The following is a 12,889-nucleotide window of genomic DNA, read 5'->3' as shown; positions in this document are numbered from 1 at the left end:
CTCAACTACTCTCTAATGCAAATTATTCCATGCTCCTGTAACCCTCTGCATAAAGGATTTTTTTCTAACCTCTCCTCACTTTTGGTGACTAGTTTAAATTGATGATCTTATCACTTGAGTCCCTAGCTAGAGGATTTTTTTTCCTCTGAACACCAGCAAAAGCCTTCAGAATTTTGAAAACCTCCTGGTCTTTGGGCCAGTGGATAGTTCTGGTATTTCAAGCCTCTTCCCATAACTATACTTTCCCATGCCAGGTGCATCTAACCTAAATATGCTCTCTATGGGTTTATGTCTTTTCTATAATGGGATGTCTAAAACTGCACAAAATACTCAACTGTGGAATAATTGTGGCTATGTACATATTTATCACTATGCTGCTGCAAAAAAAACTCTGCTAGGATCCCCTAAGCAGCCACCAGGGTCTGTGGCAATAAGTGAGCAGAAAGCCCACCCTGCCACACGTTCACTGATGGTCTTGTTAAATTGGAAGATTAGGTTCAAAAGCAACCATTTAAACTCCTTGCTATTATGCAGTGTTTTCCATTAAAAATACAGCCTTCCAGACTGCAGAAAGCACATTTCACTAGCAAAGCTTCCAGCATCTATTCAGAGGGGAATTTGGGAGAGAAAGAATAGGCTGCTAGGCTCTCTTGACCCACCAACTAAAGCACTTGCTGCAGCATACAGGGAAAGAGGATGCAAAATCAGATTAATGCTATCTCTAGCACCTGAATGAATATTAGAAAAAATATGGCAGACCTAAAGAAACCTCAGGTAAGTGAGAAATACTGCTACAAGTATGAAGGAAGGGAATCTTTCATGTTGCAGGGGGTTAGGTAGTGCAGTACTGACATAATCGGCCCAGGTAAGGAATACTTTGCGTAAGCAGACGTAAGATTTATGGGCTATGTTATATAGTACTTGGAGGACACCATAATGCAATGAGTGAAGTATATTGCACATCCCACAACCACACTACAACAAAACTATGTTCTCTGGCAATGGAGTCAAGTTACAAGTGAATTAGTTTCACATAGTTTTCTGTTAGTTCAGGCCTAATTATGCAATTTATCCCTCTCCTTCAGGTCATTTTAAAATAAGAATGTTTTAAGAGTAAATCCACCTTTTACAAGCGAAAGGCCTTTGCATGGGCCATTGCCTGAAACTTGCAGCCTGGAGGTGGCTATATTGGGAATTTGTGCATGGATGTCAGCATGCCTGAAGTGTGGCCCAAACAATTTTCCACCTGTTGATCAAAATTCAGGAGTATAAACTAGTAAAATGATCCATATAGCACTTTTGAATTCCTGATATTTCTGCACAGGAGAAGTAACTCCCTACACTACAGCCCCAAAAGAAAATAATTGTATAAAACTAGGTGATTATAGCAGAACTTTAAATTGTGTAAAATTTGTATGTAGGTCCTTGGAACAAAACCATGCTGGTGAGCTAAAATGCTGAAGAACTAGAGTCTTTCAAATTAACCAACTTTATGTACAACATGGAAATAATTAGGATCTTAATACAAAAAAACATAAATCATTTGTACAGAAAATCTAAGGAGAAGATTTGCAAGGTGCTACTGCTGCCAATGTCCAGCTTTATTAGATGTGAGTGCAAGGTACAGGATCAGGGCAACAATGTTGTAGGCCTATCTCAGTTTATCTCTTCTGTTGGAATAAGGTTCTACCCCAGCAGCAAAGCTTCGAAGTTTCTGCCCTTTTATGCGATAGTGTTTTAAACTTTTAATCCGTTCCCTGGGTTTCTTAAAATAAGAGTGGTGTAATATCAAACCTTAACTGTTGAAGTTCTTTTTTTAATAGGAGGAATATTGCTTGTACAACTGAGCTAACAATGTTATCTGCACAACAGAGACAGTTCATAGTCCCATTCCAAGAATCAGTTAACATCTCTCAAAGACTTTGTACAGATCAGGTAGATTGGCAAGCTGCAGGATGGATCCATCCTCTGCAAAGTGCTTTGGAGGAAGGAGCAGAGTTCTGAAAGCTTTGGAAATTACATGTTCTACAGTCCACTTCCATGACTTGTCACTGCCAAGCTCCTCACTCTGGGGGGGAAAAAGAGATTCAGTTTCACTCTAAGTAATCGTCCGTTAGCAATGGATTAAAATTAATACATCTCTATTTAGAAACCTTTTCGTGGCTTACTCTCCCTCCTGTCCACAGTGTTGACTTCTTGGTCACTATCCCTGTCAACGGGCTATTCCCCAAGGTGTGGGAGGGCATTACAGCCAAGCCCAACATTATCATAACCTGAGTCCAGCAGGGCTTCACTATATAGCAATCAGGACCAGGAACTCTGGCTGATTTTCTCCATCAGTAAGCTCAGGCTGGTAACTGCAGCACTAAATACTGCCCTAGCTAAATTAGCACAGTCTCAGCCTTGGTAGTCTCTAGGACTTATACTGGATAAAAAGGACACTTAACTTATTAGCAGACCTGCCAAATCTTTTTTAAATCAAAATAAGTGATTTGAATGAGTAATCCATTTTCAGCTTTAAAATTAATAGATTGCAACCATGTCAGTCTTGTTCCTCACTCCGAATATTTGCTCTCAATTTGAGATTATCTGTAATTATTGTTACAACCCAGAATCTTGTTCCTTTATTTCTAACTGTTAATGCCCCTCCTAAAGTAGTGAAGGAATTTCAGCCATAGGGAATTAGTAACTGTAAAGAACAGCCACAGCACTCCTGTTCTTTCAAGCCCACCCTTGTGAAGTCGCTAATCAGAATGCTGCACTTTAGGATAGATGTTAATCACCAGCAGTGAGGAGAAAGTAAACTGTTCTCATCAGTTGTGACTTGTAAACCACTTTTCTTACCACACTTTATTGTAAATACACCCTGGCTCTCTGCTTTCTGTCAGTTGTTCCCCCACAATACACCTCTATTTCGAAGAATGTCTATTGAGAGAAACCCCTTCATGTCTCATGACGCTTTCATTTGAGTTACTTGTTTCAGTAATAATGCAAAGCTCAGAGATTGGAGAACATTAATACACAAATGAGCGAGATTACTCCACCAACTATAGGTAACAATCGGCTATATTTAAGGAACTTGGAAAAGGACAGAATTTTTTTTGCTAACTCTTATGTTAGATCTAATTTATTTACATTTAAAATTAGAGAGAAGCTCAAGGTAATTCAAATGTGGCTAGGAATATAAAACCTACATAGAGCTCTCTGTTCAACAGCAGAACATAATTTATCCTTGAGACAATTATTTACAGATTTTGTTTACATCTAAAAAAGTTGAGGCTGAGTGATTGTCTTGTCATTTCTCTGTGATTAGATTAGTCTGTTAGTCAAAGGCAACAATGGAGTCCTGTAGAACTATTAAGTGCAGTGCATATATTTGGTTTGCAAAGTAACCTCAAACCTGAGAGTTAGAAATTAGGAATGCTGATATGGTGACAGTCTTACTGCTGCTTTCTTTTAAACTTTAGGCTCACTCTATCCACTCCCCCAACTTTATATCCATGGGTTAAGTGTACAGGTTGTAGGCTATCATACAGCCTCTGCAACATGTCATATGCAACAAAATTACTTTAGCCACAGCAGAAGCAAGTGCAACGGCAAGTGGCAACAGAAAATAACCACCAGGCAGTGGGGTGTCGCTGCCTCTGATCACTTTTGGACCCACTCTGGGGCTTCAGGTTGCTCCAGACCCTACTCTACGGCTTGCTGTGCTCCACAGGACTGTTTACATACTCATCCTTCGAGAAAAGAGACTACTCCTCTCAGTACGGACATAACAAATTAAGCGCTCGGACACTTGTGTTACAATCAGTACTGAGGGGAGTAGAACCTCTTAATTCGAAGGATTTGATCTTTTTAAAACAGTAAACCCACAACTGGTCGCACTTCTACCTGCTGACTCTGATTCGGTGACACCTGTGACTCGTCCAGTGTATACTGTTTCCTGATGGAGTAAAACATACCACATTCCTTGCTCAATGTTTCAAAACACTCCTTCTCTTCATCCCAGTTCACCTGTGCAATAATAGGAACACATTACATCTGTGCAATCATAAAAAGGTACTGGACACAAAAGGAAAGTGTAAGTGGATCAGACCTGACAACATCCAATCATATCTTGCATTGTTACCTGGTCTATACAACAATTCAGAATGACTTAACTGTAACAAGTAGTAATTGTTTAACGTTGAAGCAAAGGTTACATATTGTTCACTACCTCCTCTACGAGTGGCAGAGCCAGGTTTGGCTGACCAGGTGGGTCGAATTTAAGATTTTGCCGACTTGACAGGAAAGGGAATGAATTGGGAACTGGGGAAGGCCAAGGTGAGAACCATACAGACCGAACTGGAGGTCGAAAACACGTGACAGAGGTTCCTGTGAGTGAAATGGAGGCGGTCCTCCAAAGCCACGTGAGCCGACCTCAAATGATTGGAGGTCCACCCCCACTAGTTCCGTCACTAATCTCTACTGACTTTTTTTCAGGATCCATTTTAGAAAAGAGGTTTAATAGATAGACTGCAATGAAATCAACCAGAGGCAATGGGTCTGTTCAAGGGCTGGTTATTCATCTTGACCGATAGCATTCTGCAGTTTCATACCTCCAGTCCTTCTATGTCATCAAACTTTCAACATCAATAAAGTGGGAACATCTTGGCTCTGGAGAATGTGCAGAGGAGGGCAAATAAATTGATATCCGCCAGCTGCAAAGAGGGACTTTAGGGAACTGGAAATGTTTACACCAGAGAAAAGCAAACCGAGGAAGAACCAAGGGTACAGATAAACTGAATTCACAAATTCCGTAACTGGGGAGAACAAACTCAAGCTCCTAAGTGGGACAGTTTAGATTTAAGCAACTCACGTACAACAGGCTTATCTAGAGATAGAGACTGGGGAAATTAGAGAGGGAGCTGGATAATTCTCAGTGGAAGTATGAGAGAGAGATTAGAACAGTACACTTTCCAAGTCCTCAAATGAAGCAACGTACCCAGCTCCCGATCAGTTCTCAAAAGGACCAGGTACTGCGGTATGGCCAAGGACTCAAAGTCTACTCCTTAGTATGGTATGCTTTGAACTTTGTAGCCAGGCAGATAGGCTGAAATGGTCTTTATCGGTCCTCTACATTCTTATTTTCCAGATATAACAGGGTACCCACCTCTGTGGCTAGACGCAGGATGAACATTGGCAGCCCCTCTAGAGCTGGAACATAGTTTTCCAAGAGCAGAGGTAGTCCAGTTAGGTTTCCCTCCTGTGAATAACCACAGTAAATACATTGTGAGAATGGCTTTGTTAAGACATTATATATAGCACACATGGCAAATAGGTGATATTTGCTGTCACCAGGTGGCCAGTTAGATAACTGCGATGATTGGCACTTTGCTACAATTTTTCGATATCCATCTTCAGCGAAAAGTGAACTGCTCGAGCTGGTCACTGCAGATTTCAACACTTTTTAAGTCACCTTAAATTGTATACTAACCTCATCGATCCCAAGGGAAAAATAATCTTGCAGCAATTCAGATTTTGTCTTCAAAAAATCTACAATATATTTTGCCAATCCCTCTTTGGGACCGTCCTCTTCTGTCCAGCCACTTTCTGGACTGTCCAACGCCAGCATGGCCAGTTCATATAAGGGGGCAGGGTTCTGGACACAAGGAAAAGAACAAATTCAGCGTCTTGTGCTAGCGACCGAATTACCAAGACAAAGAATAACATCACACACTTACCGACAACCTCAACACTCCAAAATTACCAAAGTCATAGATTAAGATCTGGTGAAACAATTCTTGACTGAAAGAAAAGCACAAATTGTGGTCAGAAAATCGTGCAAGAGAGCGTTTAACAAAATCAACAGCACTGCGAAAGATCAGTACAGTTCGAACACAATAATACCTATACCAGCCATCTTAAATGTGGCTGACTCCCTTTTTAAAAAAAAATTGCAATCAAAATTAATCAATAAATTTTCAGAGACCCTACTCCCATCGTGGATTGAGAATAAGGTTCAGAGGTCAGCCCTCCAAAATGCTGTTGACAAACAGGGCAACAGAGGGTGGGAGATGAGAGGGTTTGATAGCCTGTTGGGTAGATAATCTGTAGAACAGAATAGGACTCAGGTTTGTGCCAGATACAGCCTAATCAAGCTGCACCCTAAAGTTTGACTCACATTGGCCACACACATCCTACGTTACTGCACTGTCACTGCCGAGACCTTACAGCAAGTTGCTACCTTCTCAATGTGGGAGGGATGTGTGTGGTGTGGAAACTCTAGTGGGAGGGGGAAAAAACAGGGAAAAAGAAACCTTTTAAAAGAGTTAGAATTTCAGATATTTTATGTAATTTTTTTGCTCTTAATAGTTCAAGAGCAATTCCCATCAACAAACACCCTCTCCAATGATCCAAGATCGTAACTATTTGGTAGTCTGTCCTGGCAAAAGTGCAACATTTAACATTTGCTTTATTTGCAGTACTCTGTTTACTGGATTGAATGTAGTCGGATTTAACATACACTTGCAGCTCACTACCAATCTCATGTCAAAGTGGCTTTACAGACTATAACACTTTATTTACAACTAAATGCAGTATTTACTGAACTTTTGTGCTTCATGCTGCAAATCTATCCACATATATCAATTGAAAAAAGTCTATAATGGGTCAATTACCCTACGTACGAACGTCTTCTGAATAAATACAATAGATTCTTCAGTTTACATCCATGTTGTCCAATACGTTAGCCACAGGTGGCTCATTGGCAATACAGATGTGGCTAATTGCATTTCTGATTAGTAAATAAAAAACGAGTAACAGACACAGTCGTTGGGCATGCAATCTCAATTCTCATTTGCACGCGCGTGCATGTGTACTTTAACTTTTCTTTGTGTTGGTAAAATGAAAACCAGAGTGTGCGATTGTTTTTTGATCATTGTGAGCGCTTTACTTCCTTGGTTACTGAATAGTGGTGGATTTCTGTTAAGTAAATATAGTCGTGAAGTGCATTTACGACTATATTGTAGAGTATATATAAGCCTGTTCTACCATTCTATTAGATCATGGCTGATCTGTATCTTAACTCCATTTACCCACTTTGGTTTCATATCTCTTAATACCCTTGCCTAACAAAAAGCTATCAATCTCAGTTTTGAAATTTTCAATTGACCTGGCCTCAACAGTTTTTCGGGTGAGAGTTTTCTAGATTTCCACCACTGTGTGTGTGAAGAAGTGCTTCTTGACATCACCCCTGAATGGCCTAGCTCTAATTTTAAGGTTATGCCCCTTGTTCTGGACTCACCCACCTGAGGAAATAGTTTCTACCAAATCCTTTAATGATCTTAAACACCTCAATTATATCACCCCCTTAATCTTCTATACTCAAGGGAAAACTATGCAACCTGTCCTCATAATTTAACCCTTTTAGCCCTGGTATCATTCTGGTGAATCTGTGCTGCACCACCTCCAAGGCCAATATATCCTTCCTGAGGTGCGGTGCCTAGAACTGAACGCAGTACTCCAGATACGGTCCAAGCAGAGCTTTATATAACTAGCATAACTTCCACCCCTTTGTATTCCAGCCCACTTGAGAAGAAGGCTAACATTCCATTAGACTTTTTAATTATTTTTTTGTACCTGTCCACTAGTTTTTAAGTGATTTCTGTACATGGACCCCTAAATCTCTCTGCTCCTCCACAGTTCCTAGCTTCTCACCTTTTAGAAAATACTTCGATTTATCTTTCTTAGATCCAAAGTGGATGACCTCAAGTCCCCACATTGAACTCCATCTGCCCCAGTTTTGCCCACTCACTTTATCTATCAGTGTTCCTTTGCAGTTTTCTGGTCCAGAACTTACTGTGCCAATGACTTAGTCAATGGCAAAACTTGGGACGTATGGCTCCCTATTCCTGCATCAATACTATGGAAAGCTTAGAGGAGTAATCAAAGTGCAGGGGTGAAGTTAAAAAGGAAATTAGGAAAGCAAAGAGAGGGCATGAAAAAATATTAGCAGGTAAAATCAAAAGAAAACCCAAGATGTTTTATAAATACATTAAGAGCAAGAGGATAACTAAGGAAAGAGAAGGGCCTATTAGAGACCAAAAAGATAAACTATGTGTGGAGGTGGAAGAATGTGGGTATGGTTCTTAATGAATACTTTGCATCTGTCTTCACAAAGGAGAGGGATGATGCAGGGATTGAAGTTAAGGAGGAGGAGTGTGAAATATTGGATGGGATAAACATAGTGAGAGAGGCATCTTTGAAAGTTGATAAATCACCAGGGCCGGATGAAATATATCCCAGGCTGTAAAAAGAAGCCAGGGAGGAAATAACGGAGGCTTTAACAATTATTTTCCAGACTTCACTGGATACAGACGTGGTGCCGGAGGATTGGAGGACTGCTAATGTTGTACTATTGTTTAAAAAGGGAGCGAAGGATAGACCGAGTAATTACAGGCCAGTTAGCCTAACCTCGGTGGTGGGCAAGTTATTGGAATCAATTCTGAGGGACAGGATAAACTATCACTTAGAAAGACATGGACTAATCAAGGACAGTCAGCACGGATTTGTTAAGGGGAGATCGTGTCTGACTAGATTGAATTTTTCAAGGAGGTGACAAGGAAGATCGATAAGGGTAGCGCATTTGATGTAATCTACATGGATTTTATCAAGGCTTTTGACAAGATTGGTCAAAGAAGTGAAGGCCCATGGGATCCAAGGGAATGTGGCAAATTGGATCCATAATTGGCTCAGTGGCAGGAAGTGAAGGGTAATGGTCGACGGGTGTTTTTGCGACTGGAAGGCTGTTTCCTGTGGGGTGCCGCAGGGCTCGGAACTAGGTCCTTTGCTTTTTGTGGTATAAACGATTTGGACTTAAACGTAGGGGGCATGATTAAAAAATTTGTGGATGACACAAAGATAGGCCGTGTGGTTGATAGTGAGGAGGAAAGCTGTAGACTGCAGGAAGATATCAATAGACTGGTCAGATGGGCAGAAAAGTGGCAATCCAGAGAAGTGTGAGGTAATGCATTTGGGGAGAGCAAACAAGGCAAGGGAGTATACAATAAATGGGAGGATACTGAGCGGTGTAGAGGAAGTGAGGGATCTTGGAGTGCATGTTCACAGATCCCTGAAGGTAGCAGGACAGGTAGATCAGATGGTTAAGGAGGCATATGGAATATTTTCCTTTATTAGCCAGGCATAGAATATAAAAGCAGGGATGTTATGCTGGAAGGAAGTAATTGCACTAGAGAGGGTGCAGAGGAGATTTACGAGGATGTTGCCAGGACTGGAGAATTTTAGCTATGAAGAAAGATTGGATAGGCTTGTGTTATTTTCCTTGGAACAGAGGAGGCTGAGGGGTGATTTGATTGAGGTGTACAAAATTACGAGGGGCCTAGATACAGTGGATAGGAAGGACCGATTTCCCTTAGCAGAGGGGTCAATAACCAGGGGGCATAGATTTAAAGTGATTGGTAGAAGGATTAGAGCGGAAATGAGCAAAAATATTTTCACCCAGAGGGTGGTGGGGGTCTGGAACTCACTGCCTGAGAGGGTGGTAGAGGCAGAAACCCTCAACTCATTTAAAAAGTACCTGGATGTGCACCTGAAGAGCCGTGACCTGCAGGGCTACGGACCAAATGCGGGAAATTGGGATTAGGCTGGGTGGCTCGTTTCTCAGCCGGCGCAGACACGATGGGCCGAATGGCCTCCTTCTGTGCCATAAATTTTCTATAATTCTATCTAAATCATTTATAAATATAGTGAAAAGCTGAGGATCCCTGGGGGACACCACTAGTCACATCCTGCCAATTGGTGTACATATCCGCTATCACTACTCTGTCTCCCACCTACTAACCAATTCCCTACCCATGTCAAAAGGTTGCCTCCAATTCCAGCACTTCCATTTTTGCTACTTCTGAATTTGAAACTTTCAGATAAACTTAATGATATTGAGGCTTTGGAAAGGAGGGCCACTGAATTAATTCCCAGTTTGAAGCCTCTTGGTTATCAGAATAGGCTTAAAGAGTTGGGACTCTACATTTTAGAGAAGCGTAGATGTTGGGATGATTTGATCGAGGTTTATAAGATGATCAAGGGAATAGATTGTATTCGTGTAGACAGCTTGTTTCAACTAAATAGGTTAGGGAGGACCAGGGGTCACAATTTCAAGTTATATAAGGCTAGAAACTAGGTTCGATGTCAGCAGGTGGTTCTTTTCTCAGAGAATAGTGGACTTCTGGAACAGGTGGTGAACGCCAATTTGCTGAATTTCTTCAAGCGAGAGCTGAACCGGCTTCTGGCGGGGGCGGAGATCACCTTATACAAAAGGTAGGTACTGTATAACATTAATCAGGGCCAGAGCGGTCTCCTGGACTAGTTTTGATCGCTTAAGGGGATCGGAGAGGAATTTCCCAGATCTTCCCCCCACAAATTGACCTGGGTTTTTAAATCTGATTTTTCGCCTCTCCCCGGATATCACATGGCTTTCAGATGGGATGGGGAGTGTATATGTTGTGATGCACAAGGCATCCCGGTTGTGTGGGACAGGCTGGATAGACTAGTGGGTCTTTTCCTGTTCGTCATTGTGAAGATTTTTGTAAACTTACATACTCGGTCAATTTGTTTTGCCGTCCACACTAATACCAAACAATCTCAAGGACATATCCAGCAATAAAATGTCCTGGCTTTACTGTAACCTCTTTTTTGCACAGTTGGACTTGAAATTGATTGTCATTACTGACATACAAACCATACACAACAAACCATAATCCCAACAGACGCTCATTCACTCAATCGAGAAAGTACTGTTTAGAAGGATGAATAAGTTACCTGAGTTTAGTGGTGTTGATCAGGTAAAGTTTCGTCTGGTACTGCACCAGTGCCCACTGAGGGTTCACACAGCCTATAAACGAATGATACTGCAACATATCTTGTAGGCCTTAGAAACAAAATAATGAGACTCAGATTTAATGTCCTGATCACAATGATATCATCTCATTGCATCAACTTGAGCAAGAGCAAAACCAATGGACTTTCAAATATATTTGGAATTTTGTAGAATACTTTGACCCAGTTTTGCATCCTACTCTACCTCCATCGCCAGGCTCGCAACACTGGATAATGACCGCCCGGCTAATGCCAGTCTGTACGTGACGGCAATGGGTACATGAAACTAACGCACTTCAACTTCCATTCCTCCCATCCCTTCTGCTCTGGCAGTAACTCGTCTAAAAGCTGGTGCCTGTACCTGCGTGGCTTTGACTGCTGATCTCTTCCCGCAGGGTGAGCATACTGGTTAGATTAATAATTCTTCTCTTTGGAAGATGGGCAGCTGTCATTTCACGGCTGGAGTTCACTTCCTTTATCTCACTTGGCGAATCCGCTCTCGACCGTTTTCTAACAGTAAACAAAATTGTGTTTTATACAAATGTCAAGTTGAATTATATTAGATTGATATGCTGACAGCTTCTTAAAATGCTGTAACTTCATGCTTCTAACCATTGACTCTCAACTCTAGGTTACTTTTGAATCTCCTCCTTATGTAACTTGTCAATTGTCACCGCTATGATCAGACTATACATTCCCAGGTCTCTTCATGCCTTAGCAGGTAACCCCATGGTGGGGTATTGAGCCTTACAGACAGAAAGGTCCCAGGCTCAATCTGTACCAAGTTGTTTGATCTTAGCTGGAGTGGTGGTGGGGTTCTACAACTGGCCTCAGTGTCCCAGAGCTAGGGAGGAAAAATAAACCTGAACCAACATCAAAGCCAATCAAGTTTCCTGCTCCCAGTCACTACCCGGTGATCCGTGCATGCATGTGTGAGGCTCAGCTCTGATCTCCACACCCATTCAGTCTGCTGATACTAGTTGCTGTCCGGGGGCACTCTCGACAAATGGCCTGATAAGCATGAGGCCCAACAGGAAGGATGCAACATTCCTGGGCCTACCTCTGGGATCGGGCACAATGTTTTTAGCTGGCTCAAAAGCACAATTTGACAAAATCAAAATGAGAACAGAAACAGAGAGTAAGAAAAGCAACAGTGGTTTTACTTTTGACTTTGAGAAGTCAGTAATCTCCTTGCTTGAAGTGAGATCAGTAGACTCCTGCCATTCTGAAGGACATGCTCCCAACTGGGGCCATCGTGAAGGACTTTGCTATTTTCCAATTGAAACATTTCAGTAACAGAATCTCATTCTAAGAAACTGATACGGGGAATTTAAACAGAAGCCCACAAAATTATCTTGACACTTAAAGTCAGCACAGTCATTAAACACACTACAGCTCTGCTCCACTGTGCAGCAAGACCAACTTGAGTATGGCCTGTGAATTAAACTGAAGAAAATCTAATTTATTTGAAGGAAAGGCAAAAATTGCTTCCATCTCCCCCAGCTGAAAGAATGAAACCGTCTTTCCTTCTTCACATGGGAGTACGAGACAGGCTCAAGCCTCAAACCCGCTCTACAAAACCCTTCAATGGTGTTCTGAGAATCCCTAACAAGCGGTGCCCTTTGAGTAGACCCGTAACAACTGTTCGGTGGTGGTTAATAAGTCTGAACGTTGGTTCAGGCTGGAGTCTGCGTTCCAGCCCTTCAGCTTCATTTCCAGCATTCCAGCAGCAGAAATACAGGCTCAGCACTTGGCAGGGTGGGACTTTCAACAGGGGGCAAATTCACACCACTTGCAAGAAGCTTTTGACTCCTGCTCATTCAAACCAAGAGCCGGGGCAAATCCAAAAACAGGTACGCGTGCAGACAAAGCACTAATCAGCTCCTCAAATGCATTTAAGGGTCATTCTCCCGGAACCTAACCAAGCGGTTGAACACACTACATGGGACACATCCTCTTACTCCGACACCATGCACAAGCCCCATCTTTCCATGGGAGGCCCCCTTAACTTACAATA

At 41.9% G+C, this 12,889-nt stretch overlaps 1 protein-coding gene across 1 annotated transcript in view; it reads right to left on the bottom strand.

The window, feature by feature from the left end:
• Nucleotides 1-1,568: 1,568 nt before the first annotated feature.
• Nucleotides 1,569-12,889, bottom strand: part of mlh1 (mutL homolog 1, colon cancer, nonpolyposis type 2 (E. coli)) — a 49,892-nt gene continuing 38,571 nt past the window's right edge. The window contains exons 13-19 of the mRNA XM_067981365.1: nt 11,234-11,382; nt 10,816-10,924; nt 5,724-5,787; nt 5,477-5,641; nt 5,153-5,245; nt 3,892-4,014; nt 1,569-2,068 (exon numbers count right to left, since the gene is read on the bottom strand). Coding sequence (XP_067837466.1) covers nt 1,904-2,068; nt 3,892-4,014; nt 5,153-5,245; nt 5,477-5,641; nt 5,724-5,787; nt 10,816-10,924; nt 11,234-11,382 — 868 coding nt within the window. The 3' untranslated portion in view covers nt 1,569-1,903. The remainder of the gene's footprint in view (nt 2,069-3,891; nt 4,015-5,152; nt 5,246-5,476; nt 5,642-5,723; nt 5,788-10,815; nt 10,925-11,233; nt 11,383-12,889) is intronic.

The sequence above is a fragment of the Heptranchias perlo genome, chromosome 3 (genome assembly GCF_035084215.1).
Source record: "Heptranchias perlo isolate sHepPer1 chromosome 3, sHepPer1.hap1, whole genome shotgun sequence".
Taxonomy (NCBI): Eukaryota; Metazoa; Chordata; class Chondrichthyes; order Hexanchiformes; family Hexanchidae; genus Heptranchias; species Heptranchias perlo.
This window is presented reverse-complemented; position numbering and strand designations above follow the sequence as displayed.